The following is a 22,155-nucleotide window of genomic DNA, read 5'->3' on the forward strand; positions in this document are numbered from 1 at the left end:
CGGCTCCTATGCGTAGGGGCAGCCAAGGGGCTCTGATCCGCATTCTGTCCCTGCCCCAAGTGCCGCCCCTGCAGCTCCCATTGGCCAGGAACTGCAGCCAATGGGAGCTGTAGGGGCAGTGCCTGCGGATGGGGCAGCGCGCAGCAGAGCCGCCTGGCCACGCCTCTGTGTAGGAGCCGGGGAGGGGAAGGTATGCCACTGCTTCCGGGAGCTCAGCCCTGATCCCCCCCTTCCACCCTCCGAACCCCTCAGTCCCAGCTCGGAGCACTCTCCTGCATTCCAAATCACTTATTCTCAGAGCCTGCACCCCCGGCAGAGCCCTAATTCTCCCCCCCAGTGCCCCTGCCCCAGCCCTGATCCCCTTCCTGCTCTCCGAACCCCTCGGTCCCAGTCCAGATAACACTCCTACACCCCAAACCCCCCAGCCCCAGCCCAGAGCCCGCACCCCCAGCCGGAGCCCTCACTCTCCCTATACACCCCCCTCTCTGCCCCAGCCCAGAGCCCCCTTCTGCACCCTGGACTCCTCATTTCTGCCACCCCCACACCCCAACCCCAATTTCATGAGCATTCATGGCCCGCCATACAATTTCCATACCTAGATGTGGCCCTTGGTTCAAAAAGTTTGCCCACCCCTATTCTATGCCATAGGGTTTTTGAACTAGCATATAGATTCTAATAAGGGTTATCTATCCCTGCTCTATACAATGCTTTAAAAAAATATAGAAAGGATGTCTGTATCTACTCAATTATTCAGGGGTTCAGAGTAACTTTTAGATAAAAAGCTGTTGGTAGGATATTTTCCATAAGGGTTGAAAAATGGAAGTGACTGGTACTGGCAAAACTGGTGTTCCCTGAACCAGGCTCCTTTTCTCAGCTGCCAGGACTTTTAACCTTCTGTTTTAGATACTTTATCATTCCCTTAATAAATCTGCAGTCTGAATAGATAGTAATTGTGGATAATAAACAGATAGTAAGTATGATACGCAGGAGGATAGGGATAGGATACAGAGGGACCTAGACAAATTAGAGGATTGGGCCAAAAGAAACCTGATGAGGTTCAACAAGGACAAGTGCAGAGTCCTGCACTTAGGACGGAAGAATCCCATTCACTGTTACAGACTAGGGACTGAATGGCTAGGAAGCAGTTCTGCAGAAAAGGACCTAGGGGTTACAGTGGACGAGAAGCTGGATATGAGTCAACAGTGTGCCCTTGTTGCCAAGAAGGCTAACGGCATTTTGGGCTGTATAAGTAGGGGTATTGCCAGCAGATCGAGGGATGTGATCATTCCCCTCTATTCGACATTGGTGAGGCCTCATCTGGAGTACTGTGTCCAGTTTTGGGCCCCACAGTACAAGAAGGATGTGGAAAAATTGGAAAGAGTCCAGCAGAGGGCAACAAAAATGATTAGGGGTCTGGAGCACATGACTTATGAGGAGAAACTGAGGGCACTGGGATTGTTTAGTCTGCAGAAGAGAAGAATGAGGGGGGATTTGATAGCTGCTTTCAACTACCTGAAAGGGGGTTCCAAAGAGGATGGATCTAGACTGTTCTCAGTGGTACCAGATGACAGAACAAGGAGTAATGGTCTCAAGTTGCAGTGGGGGAGGTTTAGGTTGGATATTAGGAAAAACTTTTTCACTAGGATGGTGGTGAAGCACTGGAATGGGTTACCTAGGGAGGTGGTGGAATCTCCTTCCTTAGAGGTTTCTAAGGTCAGGCTTGACAAAGCCCTGGCTGGGAGGATTTAGTTGGGAATTGGTCCTGCTTTGAGCAGGGGGTTGGACTAGATGACCTCCTGAGGTCCCTTCCAACCCTGATATTCTATGATTCTATGTGCAGATTCACCAGCAGTTAAAGTATGGTGAAAGTGAATTGTAACTTTTTCATGCACTTTTTTGCCTGTTTTCTCTGATAAGTTTTCAATGAAGTGTCTTTAAAAAAAAACAAACCAATAGGTTTTACGCTGCCTGAGATGAAGCAATGGTTAAGCATTGTGCAACCTTTTTTCTGTAGGTATGTGGCAGTCTGACATGTTTTCCCCTTCTTTTTGGAGGCAGCTTTTCAAGAAGGACCATAGCAGAAAACAAAGGTGCTGCTGCTTGTTAGTTTGCAGATTTGTGAATTTTGGCACTTGGGTTATTTTTCACATTCAAATTATCAGTGTTTTCCCCAAAGAGCACACAACTGTTTTGTAAAATGACTTTCCAGGTCACAAGTTACATTTTCAACCAGATTTATATTGATGTGGCACCTGCTATGCCTCTACAGTTAGCAGTCTGTCAGCATTTCCATCGGGAGTGGGCTGTCAAAAATATGCTCCCAGCCAACACCTGGCATGCAAGTCTGCATCCAAGAACAATTAAATCAACAACAACAACAAAATCCAAAACACACTTGGCAGCCTTGAAATTAGAAGAACACAGACAAAATTGGGAAATTTGCTACTTTAAATATTGTGCTGTGCTCCTGCAAGTCAGGACATTGACAAATGTAATGTGTAAGGTGGATATTTTGGTTTGGGTTTTTATTGGTCAGAGAATCTGCACGGTACCAAGTTCTAGAGCTACCGATGGATGTTTTTGGTTAATGTGGACAGTTTTATCTTTACTTCTTGGTTTTTTATTTATCTTTGACTATCAATTCAGCACTTCTGTGCATTTATACATACCTTTATCCCTGTCTAAGCCTCTTGTTCAATAAGTCTTATTCTCCTAATTCATCATAACTTTTGGTAGCTCCAACACACTCTTCTAGTTTGATACCTTCCTGACTCGCCGACTGGGCTCAGTACATAGCCCTAATGCACCAGGAAGGCTTTGTATCAGGTGGGTCTGGGGTTAATGACTGTTGGGAGTGGGAGGTGATAGAAATCAGATGGTTATGGGAATTGTAGAGGCTGAAGACTGAGTTTAATGACTGCAGGAGGATGCTAAGTGGTGGGAAGAAGGGGTATAGAGTGGGTATGGAGAAGGTGCCCTCATCTCATGTTAGCTCCTCCCATTAATGCCCTCTCTGAGACATCTTGTGTCTTCCTGCCAGTATCCCAGGCTGATGAATCTTCTCTGCACTGTCAGACTGCTGTTCCTGTCTGGAGAATTACAGAAGGGTTGCTGGTGGGAGAAAGCTGTTTGAGCAGTAGGACTGGTGGATCTGCTCGCAATAGATCTTTCAGCACCCAGTTTCCTTGTCTCCTTGCCCCCTTATCAAAAATAAGTCTGTGTGTATGTATGTGTTCATATACATATATAGCTGGATTGTATTCTTGCTCACAGATCAACAGAACTGTTAGCTAGTTTCCCACTACAAATCCAAATTCTGCCCTCCTTGTGACCCCTGCATCACTCCTGCAGGCAATGGGTTTTGAGGAAAATTGTTTATAAAGCACACTAGAAATTTTTCTTCAGAGCCCACCTCCTCAGTGCGTACACTTTCAACAGCCTATACAGTGAGCCTTATTCGTTCCCAATCAAAGACCCATTTACATTTCTGAAAGCTTTAGGCTCAAATCCACTCCTCTCTGCAGGCGGAGGGACCTCATGAGCACATCCTTTTGTACAATCTTTAATGTATTTAGCCTCACAAAATGCCTGTGAAGTAGGGCAGTGCTATTATCCTCATTTTACGGTTGGGGACCTGAGGCACAGAAAGATTAGATGATTTGTCCAAGGTCACAGAGGAATTCTGTGGCAGAGCATGGACTTGAACCCACATCTCCCAAGTCCTTAACCACTGGGCCATCCACTCTTTCATGTGTAGCTTTTATTTTAAAAATGGTTTATTTTTATTGTAAACTGAATTTGTATGGGGATTAAAAAAAAACTTTTTACCTGCTAGTTGTGAATTTTTCCACAAAATGTTTTTTCATCAGCTGAAAGGCTGTGTGAGAATGTCACGGTTTTGACAGGTTTCAGAGTAACAGCCATGTTAGTCTGTATCCGCAAAAAGAAGAACAGGAGTACTTGTGGCACCTTAGAGACTAACAAATTTATTAGAGCATAAGCTTTCGTGGACTACAGCCCACTTCTTCTTCTTCTTCTTCTTCTTCTTCTTCTGCTGAGCTAGACACAATCAACTCCGGTTTGAATAAGGACTGGGAATGGCTGAGCCATTACAAACATTGACTATCTCCCCTTGTAAGTATTCTCACACTTCTTATCAAACTGTCTGTACTGGGCTAGCTTGATTATCACTTCAAAAGTTTTTTTTCTCTTAATTAATTGGCCTCTCAGAGTTGGTAAGACAACTCCCACCTGTTTATGCTCTCTGTATGTGTGTATATATATCTCCTCAATATATGTTCCATTCTATATGCATCCGAAGAAGTGGGCTGTAGTCCACGAAAGCTTATGCTCTAATAAATTTGTTAGTCTCTAAGGTGCCACAAGTACTCCTGTTCTTCTTTTTACGGTTTTGACAAACGTCCTTTGGAAACCTGCCTGACTTCCTGCCAGCTCACCTGGGGACCCCAGGGCTGCCAGTAGGGGCAGAGATTGGGGTGGGTAGGTATGGGGGGGACATTGCCTTCCCAAATGAGAGGTGATTCATGGGGGGCACAGGGTGTCATGTACCCCCCCAGATTTCTGCCTTCCATTTAGCACACAGTTTTACACAAACTTTGCAGTGTGGTCCCCTAGGGGGATGCACCACACAGTTTGAAAACTGTCACCTCTTGCCAGGAGATGGTAGATTAGAAGCTGGTGGGAGCCACCTGGCCCATTCGGGCCCCTGGCTCTCTGTGCTGAGGGAGCCGGGGCGATGGCTGGCTGCCCAGCAACCCTCCCTGCCATGTTCCCCCAGCCAAGCTGCCTTTGCACAGTTGTGGGCTCCCCGGGAGGGCCTGGGGAGGAGGAGGGGGCGGCACAGCTCCAAGCTGCATCCCAATCCGCTCTTTCGTCTCTCCCAAAGGAGCCTGCAGAGCCTGGCTGCCATGAAATGCTCCCCGAGGTGCTCGTTCACCACTGCCCTGGCACTCCTGGTGCTCCTGAGAAGCCAGGTCAGCAGCGAGCGAGTGCCTTGGGGGCACATCTCATATAATTAAAATAAGGTTTCTGTGCAGAGCCTTGTGTGTAAATTAATCAACTCTTGCAGCAGACACATACAAAACTCTGCGCTTTGGATTGCAGCAGGTAAAAAGTTCCCATTCTCTGCACCTTTCAGTTTACTTTACTAATGATTAAAAAAACCCACCGACACTACATACGCATCTTGTTAGCATCTCATGATAGATCATAAGAGTTTGGTATTTATGAACCACTGACAAGTGTGCTCAGTGCTGTACAATTGCAGAATAAGGCACGATCTCTGCTAACAGGAGCTTACAAACTAGAATTAAGTCTTTGTATATTTCCTTTATATGCCAGTAACTGTTCATATCTATTATACAATAAAAATATGATAGCACACAATAGTTAAGAATGTGCTCATCATTTTAGTGATACCTAATATTTCTGTAGAAAATGCTGACGTACGTGTGTGTGTGTGTGTGTGTGTGTGTGTGTGTGTGTGTGTGTGTGTGTGTGTGTGTGTGTGTGAGAGAGAGAGAGAGATGTAATTTCAGATTCAGTGGGATCTATAAATTGTAAAATAGATCTTACTCAATCTTTCATTTCCCTGCACATATGTCAATAAGTGCAGCTAATAGGAGGGAGGATGAAGTCCTTTCTTTCAGTTTATATTTCTGTTCCTTGCTCTTTTCTATCCTTTTAGGCATTGCTTCGTAAGAGAATTAAATGAGAGAGTGAAGTATCATACATCTCTTTGTATGTCAGACGTTGTTTCTTCATCTCAGTGTCCTGGATCTTCACCTCTTCAGTTTGAATGTTTCAGATAATGTTTTTATCTTCAGCAGTTTGGGTGGATCTGGGTTTGGAGCTGTGTTTTTGTTGGAATGCTGTTACTTTGGATCCCTGCAGTTTTCAGGGCTTGGAAAAGTTAGAACTTACAATAAAAGACAAAGTAAACACACTATCAAAGGGGAAAAAATAAATCTCTGTTTATTCACCTGCATGTTGGAGGTGCATCTACACACAGCAGCAAGCGGAAATACTCTAGATATTAACTTGGCCAAAAATAAATTTGTTTAAATGCCTGAGACTTTGTTCTGATGGGATTTATGCCCCAGATCGTTGCTGCAAACCAATTTACATTGCGGCATGCAGAATATATGTGGGGGGGAGAGAGATAAGCATAGATAAGGATAGCCAGAATAGAGCTGTTAGTGCATGTGCCTGTGTGCGTGTAATTAAGAAATATGCTGTGACAGCCAGTGCATTTCTCGGTGATTATAGCATGTCTATGATGTGGAAAGGCATGAGGCTGATGTCCAAGTGATTGTAACCACCCAAGAAGTGCAATAATCCCCTAAAAAGTACACAGCCTGCAGAGTCCTATGGACAGGCTCCCTCCCCATCTTTAGGATTTTGGGGTCAATGAGATGAGTTGTTGGAGGGTAGGGGGTTGTTGGTTCACCTCCAAGCAGTAAGCATCGCTTTATTTAAGGCCTGAGTCTGGGGTGTGGTATATCTCTCTGGAAGGAAACCTGCTCTCTCTGCTGTACTAGAAGTGGAGCCTGGCCACTTGCATCAGGGTCCATGTATACTTGACAAATGTAAATATAATGTCAAGAGACAAGTCTCTAAATGAACTGGGGAATTTGGGAACTACCATGTCATCAGCTTTCCCTCTCACTCTGCTCCACATTTCTGCCTCTTTTTTTCTGCCCCCACTTTTCCCCCGGCTGCTCTCAAGGGCTGGTGTTTTCTGGTTAGGTTCCCTCTTTATCCCCTTTCTTTTGGCTGCCAGTTGGTAGCAGAGCAGGCTCCTCCCCTTCTGGACAAGGGCCATGTTGATTTCCCAGCAGAGGAACTAATGTGGCTGCATGAACTGTCAGTGGATGGGAGGAAGCTCAAAGTCGCTCTATTACTTTCCTTGCCACACAATGGTCCAGGGGACCGATGACAATAGGCTTTGTGGGATATAGTATAGCTGTATGTGGGGGGGAGTGTGACTAACCTGGGAATACGGAACCTCTCTATGGCTAACTTCCAACCTTAACAATTAGTGAAGGCAGCCTTCACAAAGAGTAGGGCAAGAAACTTTATCAGTGTTGCCAATACTTGTGATTTTTTTCATATTTTTCCTTAAAACCTCAGCTCCTGGAGTCATGTGATTTAGTGCGTATCTGTTTTTTTTTTTTTTTTTTTTTTTAAAGGTATGTTTTTAACTCAGATAAGTGTCTAGAAAAGCTTGGAAATAAAACCTAAATCCCCAAAGCCAGAAGGCAAATAAAAAGAACCAGTGGCATTTAATTGGGATGTGGGAGAATCTGAGAAGGTTCAAGTCCCTGGTCTGTATCAGGCTAAATGCCCTAACCACTGGGCTATTGGCTACTCTCTGGTTTTGATCAGAAATTACATTCTGGTCCCAAGAAACGTTTCCTCGAAACAAATACATTTCCACAAAAACGTATCTATTTAAAAGATAATATCTCATGATTTTTTTGAGGTCCGACACATAATTTTTTAATTCTTGGGGCAGTCAATACTGTATGAATCTTTTGGGGCATTAAAGGAGACCATTATATACAAATTAATTATTATAAAATCTTCCTTTTCACTGCAATATATACAGCATCATTTAGGAAGATAAGAGAAGATATGACATGAGCATAGGAAAGGTATGACTCTATCCTCCTACTTAAAGGATTTTTCTTTTTCGGTCTAGCAAGTATTCTACCTTTCCCCTTTATATTGCCTCTTAATTCCCCTTTTTACATGCCCCTCCTGTGTACAACATATGAGTGGAGTGCTGTGGTTCTGTTTGGTGCTATTTGGAAGTACGTGGGGGAGGGCAGTGAGACAGTGAGGGAGGAATGTGGTGTGCAGATGTGGGAAGGTGAGAGTAAAGCTTATCGGCTACTGGTTCCAGGGCTGTATGGGGTTTTTTCATCTATTGGTGATGTCCGCCATTGAACAATTTCTATTAATCCTTCTCATAGGATAAAAGTACTTAAGCACATTATGGCTGGGTGGGGTATTTTTCATTTAAAAAAATATGGCAATTTAATGTAACTCTCATGCTCCTGGCAAGTTGCCATCGTAGTCTGCTGGGCTGAAAAACTTTTGACACCCCAAAAATCTTTTCCTTCTTTTGCATAATGCTTCTCTTTGTTTTTAGTAAGCCAGGTTTGAACTGGCAAATTTCAGTTAAGTCCTGTGGCCAATTTAATACTTAAAACAGACTTTTCAAGACATTCTCTTTTCAGAAGCCTCTAAAGCCATCCGTCCTATGCTAATCTGCTGTGTTGAATCAGGAGATTGAATCAGAAACCTGGGAAATAATTTGACAGAGGGTGGTGGTTTTTGTGCAGCTGGAGAGAGGCAGAGTGATGAAAGCTGGCATGGAGGTAGGAATGGTGCAATAAAGGCTTTTCAGAATCACTTAAGATGTGTAAGGAGTGGAGATTGAGAACAAGAGGGAGTAGATATCCACTTGGTCGTATGATGCCTTCTTTTGGCATTCAGGCAGGAACTGAGTTGCTAGATTTATTGCATCATCATTTTTATTGTAGAAAAAAGAACATAAATCTGATAAAGACACAGCAGTTGGTAGTGACCTAGAATTGTTACACTCAAAGTTGTTTGCTGGCCCATGTGGAGATAAATTGGTTTCAGTCCCTTTAAGTAGTAATTAGCAAGGCCAAAAAAAAGAATTTGAAGAACGGCGACCCAAAGACTCAAAAAGAAACAGCAAAAATGTTTTTAAGTACATCAGAAGCAGGAAGCTTGCTAGATAACAAGTGGGGCCAATGGACGACCAAGATGGCAAAGGAGAACTCAAGCGGGATAAGGCCACTGCAGAGAAACTAAATGAATTCTTTGCATTGATCTGTGAGGGATGATTCCCCAACTTGAGCCATTTATTTTTAGGGGGACAAATCTGAGAAACTGTCCCAGATTGAGATGTCATTAGAGGAGGTTTTGGAACAAATTGATAAATTAAACAGTAATAAGTCACCAGGGCCAGATGGTATTCACCCAAGAGTTATGAGGGAACTCAAATGTGAAATTGCAGAACTACTGACTGTGATATGTAACCTATCACTTAAATCACTTCTGTACCAGATTACAGATGTGATGCTAATTTTTAAAAAAATACTCCAGAGGCAATCCTGGCAATTACAGGCTGGTAAGCCTAACTTCAGTACCAGGCAAATTGGTTGAAACTAAAGAACAGAATCATCAGACACATAGATGAACATGATTTGTTTGGGAAGAGTTAACATGGTTTTTGTAAAGGGAAACCATGCCTCCAATCTACTAGAATTCCGTGAGGGGGTCAAAAAACACATGGACAAGGGGGATCCAGTGGATCTAGTGTACTTATATTTTCAGAAAGCCTTTGACAAGGTCTCTCACCAAAGGCTCTTAAGCAAAGTAAGCTGTCATGAGATAAGGGGGAAGAGCCTCTCATGGATCAGTAACTGGCTAAAAGACAGGAAACAAAGGGTAGGAATAAATTATCAGTTCTCAGAATGAAGAGAGGTAAATAGTGGTGCCTTCCAGGGGTCTTTACTGGACCAGTCCTATTCAACGTATTCATAAATGATCTGGAAAAAGGTATAAACAGTGAGGTGGCAAAATTTGTAGATGATACAAAACTACTCAGGATAGTTAAATCCAAAGCAGACTGCAAAGAGTTACAAAGGACCTCACAAAACTGGGTGACTGGGCAATAAAATGGGAGATGAAATTCAAAGTTGATAAATGCAAAGTAATGCACATAGGAAAACATAATCCCAACTATACATATGAAATGATGGGGTCTAAAGTAGCTGTTACCACTCAAGAAAGCGATCTGGGAGTCATGGTGAATAGTTCTCCGAAAATATCCACTCAATGTGCAGCAGTAGTCAAAGTGAAAAAATGTTGGGAATCATTAGGAAAGGGATAGACAGTTTGACAGATAATATATTACTTCTATATAAATGTATACTATGCCAACATCTTGAATACTGTGTGCAGATTTAGTCACCCCATCTCAAAAAAGATATATTTGAATTGGAAAAGGTACAGAAAAGGGCAACAAAAATGATTAGGGGTATGGAATGGCTGCCATATGAGGAGAGATTAATAAGACTGGGACTTTTCAGCTTGGAAAAGACATGACTAAGGGAGGGGGGATATAATAGAGGTCTGTAAAATCATGACTTATGTGGAGAAAGAAATAAGGAAGTGTTATTTATTCCTTCTCATAACAGAAAAACTAGGAGTCACCAAATGAAATAAATAGGCAGCAGGTGTAAAACAAATAAAAGCAAGTACAGCTTCATTCAATGCACAGTCAACCTATGGAACTCTTTGCCAGAGGATGTTTGGAAGGCCAAGACTGTAACAGGGTTAAAAAAAGAACTAGATAAGTTCATGGAGGATAGGTCCATCAATGCCTGTTAATCAGGGTGGGCAGAGATGGTGTTCCTAGACTGTTTGCCAGAAGTTGGGAATGGGTGACGGGGATGAATCACTTGATGATTACCTGTATTGTTCATTTCCTCTGAAGCACCTGGCATTGGCCACTGTCAGAAGAGAGGCTACTGGGTTAGATGGACTTTTGGGCTGACCCAGTATGGCCGTTATTATGTTCTTACATATTCATGACTCAAAAGCTCCATCACAACTGGCCACGAATGAAACTATTGTTGAGATTTTCATCAGAGAGACCAAGAAGTGACTTCACAGAAACTGCGCTACCTTTGTACCCCAAGAGTTGGCCTCTTCAAGCAAGACAGACTATGTGGGGAAGCTTGCACTGCCATTGTCTGTACTGTACCTGTTGTCTAGATGGAGGACTTCAGTGCCCTCAATATGGACATTTTCATGAGTCATATAAATGCCCGTCAGAACATTGGCATCTGTGTCCTTTTAAAAATATTGCATTGGCATTAGAGCTAGATTTCTAGAGGAAATGGCACTTGCAGAAGTCCTGCAGGATGAACTCTGTGTGTCTCTGTTTTAGGATACCAGTCTTCTGCTCTGCGCTGCTGCTCTCATGGGCTTGCATGCTCAGGTTGAAGCTATATTGTGGTCCATGGATTTTACTTGTGCTACTGTGACTAATTTGATTTCTCTTGGGCTCTAGTTACATGTAAAATCATGCATTTCATTAATCTGGTGTGTAAGTTTATCAAATAGAATCACACACTACTGTAAACAAAAAAGGAGATTGCATTTCTAATAAGTATAAGTTAGACAGACACTTCATTTTCCACTGCAGATGTGTTAAGATCTGCACACCCTATTGTAAGTTTTTTTCCTTCCCAAACTACTTGTATTGATGCAGTAGATAAACAACATTTTTGTGTGTGTTTTCCAGCAAAACCATTTCCAAAACTATTAAAATTTATTGTTTTATTTTGCAGCTAGCTATGGACCAAATCCAATTTGCAAAGGTTGTTTGTCTTGCTCAAAGGATAATGGGTGCATCAGATGCCAGCATAAATTGTTTTTCTTTCTTCGACGAGAAGGAATGAGGCAATATGGAGAATGCTTGCATTCTTGCCCATCAGGGTACTATGGACTCCGAGCGCCGGATATGAACAGATGTTCAAGTAAGTTTCTGTTCTATCTTTATGACTGTTTTATTGATAGACCATAGTTCATTCATGGGTGACTCAATTTTTAAGATGATGTATTGCAAAATATAACAATGATATTTTCACAGATGTTTCAAGATCATCATAAACACTCTTTCCTAAAGGAATCCTCAGTTAACTCATACCAAGATGTACACCATTCAGCACAATCAGTGCACTGTTGCCCAGTGAATTATTACCTTTTTGTTGGGGGATGCACAGAGAAAGAATGAGATAATGTGGATCTAAACATTTCTCATTTTAATGAGCAACTTCTTAATACATTTAAAAGGACTAAGAATTAATTTAGTAATGCCTCATGTACTTTCTAGCCTAGGATATGTACATGTAGACTGGTGGGCAGAACAGATATAATAGTATCATAAGAACATAAGAACGGTCATACTGGGTCAGACCAAAGGTCCATCCAGCCCAGTATCCTGTCTACCGACAGTGGCCAATGCCAGGTGCCCCAGAGGGAGTGAACCTAACCGGTAATGATCAAGTGATCTATTTCCTGCCATCCATCTCCACCCTCTGACAAACAGAGCTTAGGGACACCATTCCTTACCCATCCTGGCTAATAGCCATTAATGGACCAATCATATGACTGGAAGGGACCTTGAGCGGTCGTGTCATCCAGACCTCTGAGCTGAGGCAAGACCAACTGTACCTAGATCATCCCTGACAGGTGTTTGTCTAACTCGTTCTTAAATCTCCAATGATGGACTCCTCAACCTCCCTTGGAGTCCTGTCATAGGCCTAACTCTTATAGTTAGTTTTTCCTAATATCTAATGTAAATCTCTCTTGCTGCAGATTAAGCTACCTTCAGTGGATATAAAGAACAATTGATCCCCATCCTTTTTATAACAGCCCTTAAAATATTTGAAAACAGTTGTCAGGTCCTCCCACAGTCTTCCTTTCTTAAGACTTAACATGCCCAATTTTTTTACATCTTTCCTCACAAGTCAGGTTTTCTAACCTTTTGTCATTTTTTTTCCTCTCCTCTGGACTCTCTCCAATTTGTTCATATCTTTCTTAAAGTGTGGCACATAGAACTAGTCACAGTACTCCAGCAGAAGCATTATCAGTGCCAAGCAGAGAAGGACAATTACCTCCCATGTCTTACATACAACACTGCTATTAATACATCCTAGAATGATATTAGGCTTTTTGCAACTGTATCATGTTGTTGACTCATATTCAATTTGTAATCCACTATAAACCTCAGATCTTTTTCAGCATTACTACTGCCTACCCAGTATCCCTCATTGTGTATTTGTGCATTTATTTTTTTCTTCCTAAGTGTAGTACTTTGCACTTGTCTTTACTGACTTTTTCCATCTTGTTGATTTCAGACCAATTCTCTTGTTTGCCAAGGTCATTTTGAATTTTAATCCTGTTCCCCAAATCGCTAGCAACCCCTCCCAGCTTGGTTTCATCAGCAGATTTTATAAGCATACTATTATCTATTATCCAAGTCCATGAATGAAAATATTGTAGTGGGCCCAGGACTGACCTGAGCAGTGCCCTACTAGATCTGTTCCCCCAGATTGATAGCAAACCATTGATAACTACTTTGAGTATAGTCTTTGTATATTCAGCTTATTGTAATTTCATCTCATTCACATTTCCCAAGTTGCTTATGAGACTGTCATGTGGGACTATGTCAAAAGCTGTACTAAAATCAAGATATATCACATCTACAGTCTGCCCCCTATCCACTAGGTCAGTAACCCTGTCAAGGAAGAAAATTAGGTTGGTTTGGTATGATTTGTTCTTGACAATTCCATGTTAGCTATTACTTAAACCCTATTATCCTCTAGGTGCTTACAAATTTTTTGCTTAATAATTTGCTCCACTATCTTTTCAGATATCAAAGTTAGGATAACTGGTCTATATTTCCCTGGATCCTCTCCCTCACCCCTTTTTGAAGATAGACATGTCCTTTTTCTCATCCCTGCTATTTGTTCCCACACAAAATTCAGGTGACCACTGATATGCGATTCAGATTTGCATGTTTGGGCTTGGAAACACTAGTGTATTTTAAATACATGGGCACAAGTAATTCCACTGCTATCTGCTAGTTGTGGGTATTGATGTAGATTCTCTATATGCTTATGCTAGGCTGTTATACAGTTTGGCCATCAAGTCTGTCAATGTGTACATTGCTCCCACTACTGCCTTGTGTTTTTGATTCTGTCAGATTGCAGTCTAACCAGAATTAGGTCACCAAACCACTAAGAAAAACCTTTTGTGCTTCTTGAAATGGGGTTCTCACCAAGTACGTGGCACTCGTCCCTTATTGCTGAACTAATGCAGCGGTATGGTGTCGAGGTCCACCATGCTCGTAGAAGGTGGTGCTATCTTTCAGGTGAGACATAAACTCAAGGTCCACATGAGGTCATTCTGTGGCACTTTTCACAAGAATAGAAGCATTAACTGCTTTGGCCAGATTCCAACTCATGTAATGACATTCTGCCTGTTTTTCTAAATTCCCTATGCAGTTTCAGTTGGATATGTTATTTTTCACTTTCTGCTCCCAACTGTTATGTAATGTTGCTGAGCGCTGCCTAATATTTACCATGTGGCTACATGGAGGATTAAATGATCCCAGTGTATATCTTATATATCGCTTTTGTAAAGTGTATTGGGATCTTGGCCTTCATTTGCATAGTTTAATTGTGAACTCAGCAATTTATCCACTTTAAACCTTTTTTTATTTAAACTGGGCTGTAAAAATGTGTCCATGTTGTTCAAAAACTATTTCCATTGTGGTTATCGGAAATATGTCCTAACATAACTGTGAGGCATGTAAGTTTGTTTCCCAGCAGTAATGTAATAGCAATGACTTTCTTGAGTTAGGTAAGGGTTAATATGTCTGTCATTCAATACTTTCTTCAAGGAAAAAAAATGTTTGTGGGTAGAGTTTGGCTTGAGAAATTAGTTTAACTTCCTTCCACTACATGATGTACACAAGGTAATTTTTAGCTGTGGCAATGTTCTTAATCCTGAATTATGGGGCAGATTCTTCAAAAGCACAAATGTAAATTAAGTGCCTGACTTCCATTGATATATATTGAGAGTTGGGCGCCTGCAGTGGTATTGGAACAATTTGTATAGTGGGGGTGCTGAGAGCCATGGAACAAAACTGTAAACCCTGTATATGATGGAAATTACTTCAAGCCAGCGGGTGCTGCCGCACCTCCAGCATCCCTAGTTTCAGCACCCCAGGGCACCCAACTGCCCTTTTGTACCTTTGAAAAATCTTCCCCTTGAGATTAATGATGCAGCTGTATTTGAAGACCAATTCTGGTTCCTCTCAAGTGATTTCTATGCAAAGATTATGTTAAAGAAAATCACCAACTGATTTATATTTATGCCCCAGCTTTGTCTTTGTTTGGTGATCCTGTGTGACAGACATAGAGACATAGCTAGCAACTGTATTCTTTAGAGGTATTCAAAGTAAGGTAAGATAAAGAAAAAGTATAAAATTCTTCTTACTTCATGTAGGATGTACTTTCTGAGTCTATCACCTCTTGGTTTTATTGCTCAGATAGTATTTTCTCAGTTAAAAATATCAAAAATGCTGGCAAGGTTAAAATCCCTTGTGGGAGTTTCAGGGGTTGATTTATATTAGTTAAAATTATTTCTGTCCTATTAATGTCTTTATCGGCACAAAAGCAGTTTAATATTTTATTATTGGAACATTTGCCCATTTATGCTAGAGGAGCAATAGAGCATATTTTTATAGAAAATGTTGACATGGTTTTAAAAGCCTCAGTAATGCCAAACATAACACTGTAAATTCCACAGCCAAATGTAGCAGCTCCAAAATTATGGAAATTGTGAATTTCAAGACTAATTTTCTTTGCTAGTTTCAGAGTAACAGCCGTGTTAGTCTGTATCCGCAAAAAGAAGAACAGGAGTACTTGTGGCACCTTAGAGACTAACAAATTTATTAGAGCATAAGCTTTCGTGGACTACAGCCCACTTGCATCCGAAGAAGTGGGCTGTAGTCCACGAAAGCTTATGCTCTAATAAATTTGTTAGTCTCTAAGGTGCCACAAGTACTCCTGTTCTTCTTTCTTTGCTAGATGCAACTGATTTATGCATTTTGAACTTGGAAGACTATTTTAAAAAGTTTTTCTGGTCACAGTGAGTTGTGTAATTCAAGGATGGTTTGTGTACAGGAATGGACACAGAGTTTCTGGTGGGGGGAAAGACAACTAATCTCACTTCAAAGTGACATGAATTCTTTCTTGAATATTTGAGGTATGAATGAACAATATATTGAGGACATAAAGCTGAATGGTTCTGTGTAATCTTTGCTGTAGAAAAGAAAATACCCAAGAGAGGAATGATGTTTTGTTTTTCTCCCTAACCTCTGAATAGAAGACTCTCAGAAGGAAATAAGCTCCCAGGAAAGTCTACTATTTGTACTGGGGAATAAAATGAAACCCATCACCTCAGTGTATTGGTTCTACATTAGGCTGACTAAGACAAGGCCCTCTTGAATCTTTTAGTTTAACCTGTGCCTAAATAGACCTTTGCCATTCCGTTTTTGGAATTTACAAGAGTGTAGTGACTCACCATTCTCTTCACCTTTGACTAGGTACTCAGAATATTACATAACTCCTCTTTCCATCTCATAAGTCAGGTTCCTTCTCACCAAGTGCCAAATAGCAGCATTTCCAAAGTCATCATTGTCAGAGTGTAGGGCTACTGCATCTGTATTTCCTGTAGGTTCCCAGTTCCTTAGCGGTCACCTATCTTGGTCAGAAACCTGCATCTCTCTCCCTCCTGATGGGTTTTTCCCATGGTGAACAGATCCTGGCCTACATTGTAATATCCCCAGCAAGCCAGACTGCCTGAACAGGTCACCATCTGCACTTCACTTTCTCTTTGAAGGCTATGAACAGCTGTAATTGCCAGCAGTTATAAGTTACCACACAGCTCCTTATAAGCAAGCACATTTAATCTTAAGGTGAAAGCATTACCAAGAAAACATTTTATATATAGTTCCTATACACACGATAAAAGCTTACCAGAGGTCACCCATCAGTCTTATGGGCCTCAGTAGGCCAAAGGCCTTTCAGCCCCTACCAGGAAGCACTGGGTTCCCCCCTTGAACAGAAGGTCCTGTCCATTTGCTGGATCAGGAAGAAGGCCCTGAATCAGTTTAAAGTCAGGTTGTTTATCCAAAAGTCCTTTCTTTGTTTGTTGGTCTCTGGAGAATCCTGTTTAAACTGGTATGTGCACACCTCTCCAGGTAATGGTATTTCTCTGGAGCGGTTATAATCTGAGTGAATTTGTCTAATCACCAACCTCTCTCCTCCCCGCCCCCTGTTCTTAGTTCCTGGAGGATCTGTGGTCACTCTCCCTTTCAGAGGGTCTATGGTCTACTCACCCTATGTGGCTGCATCTGGAGATTAGCTCTGCCCTGTCTGACACTCCCCTCCTTCACTCACACAGTGGCTCCCCTTGCTCTCTAGGCGTAGCAGTACTTCCTCTTCATGGCCTGGCCCTCCAGCAAAGTCACTATACAGTTTTCCTCTTCTGGGATAACAAAGTCTCCCCTGACCAGATGGCTGGGTGCCATTCCAGGCAGTCTTCCAAGTCAAGACTGTGCCATTTTCTCAGTGACTGGTAGGGGAAGCCAGACCCACCTTCTGCTCTGGGTTCCAGCCCAGGGACCCTACAATCTGCAGCCAAGATCTGCACTGTCTCAATCCCTTCTGCCATTTACCTGGGCTTCTTCCTACTTTTCCTTCTGCGAGCTTTCTTCTCCACCTTCCCCCCGGGGTAAACCCTCCATCAGGATCAGAATCACAGGGCTTCTTCTCCCCTGCCCCGTGGGTTTCCTCCTCTCCTCATTAGGCCCAGAGAGTGACTTCAAATTTCAACCCTGCAGCCCCCTTCTGCTCTCACCTTCAGACTTTACACAAGCCCTGCCTATTCCTACCCAGATGGGCTCCATCTTCAATTAGTGCTTGTCAGTTAAGTCTACCTCTTCCCCCAGATGCAGCCCACTAGGTTAATTACCCCTTCTGAAACAGTCTGGAGTCTGGTGGCACCTTAAAAACTAACAGATTTATTTGGGGATAAGCTTTCGTGGGTAAAAACCTCACTTCTTCAGATGCATACTTCTTCAGATGCAAGAAGTGAGGTTTTTACCCACGAAAACTTATGCCCAAATAAATCTGTTAGTCTTTAAGGTGCCACCAGACTCCTTGTTGTTTTTGTAGATACAGACTAGCATGGCTACCCCCTGGTACTTTACCCCTTCTGAAACACTTTAACCCATTCCAGGATGGTGTGTTGTGAACACCCCATCATACCTCCCCATTGAATTACGTACAATCCCCAGCCCACAATGATACATACATTTAATATAGTAAGATCTCCCAAAGATATTGCAGGAAATGTCCATATCTGTCACAATCATCACCAGTCGCATCTGCCTTAAATAAAAATAATGTTTAGCACAGAGTAGACATTAACGAGCAATCACAAAATAAACAAGTGTTTAATAAATATATCTAGTTAATTTACTATATTAAGAAATGCCTCCCAGTATGAGCTTGTGTTACAAAATATCAAAACTTTACTTCAGATAGAACAGCTAAGTTTCTTGGCTAATGCTCATAGAGAATAGCCTATGGAATGCTATACTAAATTCTCCTGAAATCTATATAGCAACTACAACTCATAGCAAGACATCAGCAGATACAGTGACCAGTTGGAGGAAGCAGTCAACTTGAAATTAAATCAATGTTTTTTAAGTTTGTAAAAAGTAGTTTTAGGTACTTTTGTTATTGTTTTCTTTAATTAAAAAAATGGCTTTAATTTAAAAACTGAAAAGAGGCGAGTCTAGTATGTGGTCTAAAAAGTATTTGGGATTTTGAAAATAAAATTTAACTGCCAGGAATCTGAGGTTTAGATAAAATCTACTTTGCAGGCGCCTTATTTTTTCCCCAACAAAAGCATGATAAGCATTTGGACATGTCCTTCTTATTTTGTAACTTATTAGCCTAACTCTGTATCATTTCAGTAGGGCTGCCATAGATCTGTCTGGAAGCTAAAAATCCTGGCAATGATTTAAATTAAGATTCCTGAATCTGTAGTCAATTTAGATTTAAGAAGACCATTGTATATTTGTAAAATACTAATTTATGTCTGAAAAGATAATTATTGTGGCTTGGCAAGTGTTTAAAAGATGCCTATTAATAACGAATCCATGTTTTAACATAATAGAGCTATATTACTAAATGTTAAAAAATTCTCACAATGGCAAAATTCTCATTCTTCTAAAGCTGCTCCCAGTGAAGCAGTAGGTCCATTTTAATCCCCAGAAACTGATGTATCCACTGGGTTTGCAGATTCTTCAACAAGAGACTTCTGTACAGCCCTTAGGGTATTTAGATTTGTATCTTGAAGAATGAGCTGCAGGTGCCTAAGCCATTTTTATTTAAGAGTTTAAATAGACCCTCAGCTTTTAAAATTTTTAGTCTGAGATTTAAGTTAAGCTGGGGAGCTACAGCCTCTGACCTCCTTTCTGTTCACCAAACTTTCCAGTTCTCATTTTGCTCCTTGTTCTTTGCAGTTTATTTTTCGTTCATTTCCCTCTCCCTCCAAAACCAGCCAAAGCTCACAGCACTCTCCCCTTTCTTGTCCTCTCTCCCTTCCCAAAGCTACACTACTTAATCCTCCTCCATCCCCCTCATCAGCTTCTCCTTCATTCCCCAATTTCTTGTCGTCTGGGCTAGTATATATTAGAAGCGCAACATTGGCACAACTGCACCAATGCAGCTGCGCTGCTGTAGCGTGTCTGGTGAAGACGCTCTATGCTGATGGGAGAGAGCTGTCCCATTGGCATAATTACTCCACCTCCACAAGAGGCGGAAGCTATGTAGGCGGGAGAATGTCTCCTGCTGACATAGTGCCGGTGAGGACAGTGCTTAGGTCACTGTAACTTGTGTCGCTCAGGAGGAGGGGGCCTTTTTCACACCCAAGTGACATAAATTATATTGACATAAGCTGTAGTGTAGACCTGCCCTTTGTCTCTCACTTGCTATTCTTGCCTCTCTCCCTCCTTCTGCCAAACATACAATCGCTTTCTCCCCATTCTCTTTCCCCTACGCCTTCTGTCAAACACTCCTTAATGTTGTCCCTTCCACAAAGGCAACTCCCCTCACACATACTCTTTCACTTCCCTCCCCTTCCTTCCTTCCCCCAAATACTCCCTACTTTTGTTTGTCTCCCACATGTAGCTGTGGGCTAATACCATGTTAGCTATGAATAGCTTTTAATAACATTGGTGGTGATTGGCCAGCAGCTGTTTTTTTGCCTTCTCATCACACATTTCTTTAAAGTAACCTTGTTATGGAGGGAGGGTAGGGTTGACTATTCAATGACAGTATGTACATTTAAAAAGGAAACAAAATGACAACAGCCCTCCCCTAGAAGGTAGATCTTTCATGAAAAATGGTAGAGGCTGCATGACTGTTTACAAGTAGCATTTTTAACAATTGAAATAGCAATTTCTGATCTTAAAATTCATCATGCTGTGATCATTAGAACAGAAACCTACATTTGCAGGCCTTTCTCTCTCTAAATCTAAATGCAAATATAGATTAAAGCATTTGAAATTTAGGACTCTCGAGTACTCTGTATTATGTAGAGCACTTTGGATTCCGCTGTGAGTTCTAAACATATTCCAGCATGACTGTAGCTTATTCCATGTTTTTTTGTAAGCACAATACAGCTAATTTTGCATTCCCAAACAAGCTGTATACTGAGCATGGAATGATTGTTCTTGAGTTTGGTGACCCTTCCCCCATTCACTGTGGGTATGTCTACAGGGCACACTAAGCCCAGGCTCTGGCTCAGGTTTAACCCAAAAACATCTTCTGTCCACACAGCTATTAGTCTGAGTCAGGCCAGGAACCCCTCTGGACATTAGTCTGCAGACCTTGGTAGGGGGTGGGTCAGAGCCTGAGGTCTCTGTAACACAAGTCAAAGCCCAGGCATTTTGCAGCATGCACACAGCTAGGGTTCCAAACTTTCTGACTGCAGAAAACCAAACACCCTTGCCCCGCCCCCTGTCCGCCCCTGCCCCGAGGCCCCACCCCTGCCTTGCCCCTTCTCCGAAGCCCCACCCCTAATCACTCACTCTCCCTCACCCTCACTCACTTTCACTGGCTGGGGCAAGGGGTTGGGGTGTGGGAGGGGGTGAGGGCTCTTGTGTGGGGCCGGGGATGATGGGTTTGGGGTACAGGAGGGGGCTCTGGCTTGAGGGGGGTTTGAAGCATGGGAGGGGGTGCAGGGTGCAGGCTCCAGGAGGGAGTTTGGGTGTGTGTGGGGGGCCCTATGGTGGGACAGGGGGTTGGGGTGCAGGAGGGGGTGCAGGCTCCAGCTGGGGGTGCGGGCTCAGGGGGGTCAGGGATGAGGGGTTTGCGCTATGGGAGGGGGCTCAGAGTTGGGGCAGAGGGTTGGGGTGTGAGGGGGGAATGAGGCCTCCTGCTGGGGGTGTGATCTGGGGTGGGGCTGGGGATGAGGGTTTTGGGGTGAAGGAGGGGGATCTGGACTGGGGCCGGGAGTGTGGGGTGCCGGATCTGGGAGGGAGTTTGTGTGCGGGAGGGAGCTCAGAGCTGGAGCAGGAGGTTGTGGTGCGGGAGGAGGTGAGGGGTGCAGGCTCCGGGTGGCACTGACCACAGGCGGCTCCCAGAAGCAGCTGGCATGTCCCGCTGGCTCCTAGGCAGAGGTGTGGCCACCCCCGCCTGCAGGCACCAGCCCCATAGCTCCCATTGGCTGTGGTTCCCGGCCCATGGGAGCTGCGGTGCCACCACTTGGGGCAGATGCAGCATGCGGTGCCCCTGTGCACACCCCTGTGCCTAGTAGCCGGACACCCCGGCCACTTCCGGGAGCTGCACAGAGCCAGGGCAGGCAGGAAACCTGCCTTAGCTCTGCTGTGCCACTGAACAGACTTTTAGCTGCCCGGTCAGTAGTGCTGACTGGAGCCGCCAGGGTCCATTTTCGACCAGGTGTTCCAGTCAAAAACCAGACACCTGGGAACTTTAGCTACAGCTCAGGTACAGGCCACCACACTTGGGTCTGGAGAGTCTGCAAATAGTATTCCACAATCCTCTGAGCTGTACTTCCCAGCCCTTCAATTCCAAAACTTATCATTTGCTTCCCAGGAACAGGAAGCAGCTGCTTGGCATTTAGCCCTTCATTTCCACGTGGCCTGCTCAATTGGAAAAATAATCAGCGCTCGGAATTAAGTTAGAGAAAATGATCACCAAAACACAGACTCCATGCACTGGGATCTGGAATTAACTTAAGATTTGAATTTGTACTTTGAATGTCTCCACTCTTGATTCAGTCTTAAAAAATGACAAACATATCAGTCCCTTAATGCTTGTTGTCTTTTAAAACATTTTAGTATTAGAGACAGGAAGATCAAACAGATCGGAAAAAATTATTAATATCACTTTGGTTCCTCTGTTTGTTTTTTACCCT

The 22,155-nt window shown here is 42.9% G+C and overlaps 1 protein-coding gene across 3 annotated transcripts in view; it reads left to right on the top strand.

Annotated features, from left to right (window-relative positions):
* RSPO2 (R-spondin 2) overlaps positions 1–22,155 on the top strand; it is a 173,951-nt gene that overhangs the window by 61,270 nt on the left and 90,526 nt on the right. For 2 of the 3 annotated variants that reach the window (XM_054018730.1, XM_054018731.1), the window contains one exon: positions 11,418–11,606. In XM_054018730.1, coding sequence (XP_053874705.1) covers positions 11,418–11,606 — 189 coding nt within the window. Of the gene's footprint in view, positions 1–11,417; positions 11,607–13,888; positions 14,006–22,155 lie in introns of those variants that run through there. The other variant, XM_054018732.1, reaches the window with a different exon arrangement.

The sequence above is a fragment of the Malaclemys terrapin genome, chromosome 2 (genome assembly GCF_027887155.1).
Source record: "Malaclemys terrapin pileata isolate rMalTer1 chromosome 2, rMalTer1.hap1, whole genome shotgun sequence".
NCBI lineage: Eukaryota > Metazoa > Chordata > Testudines > Emydidae > Malaclemys > Malaclemys terrapin.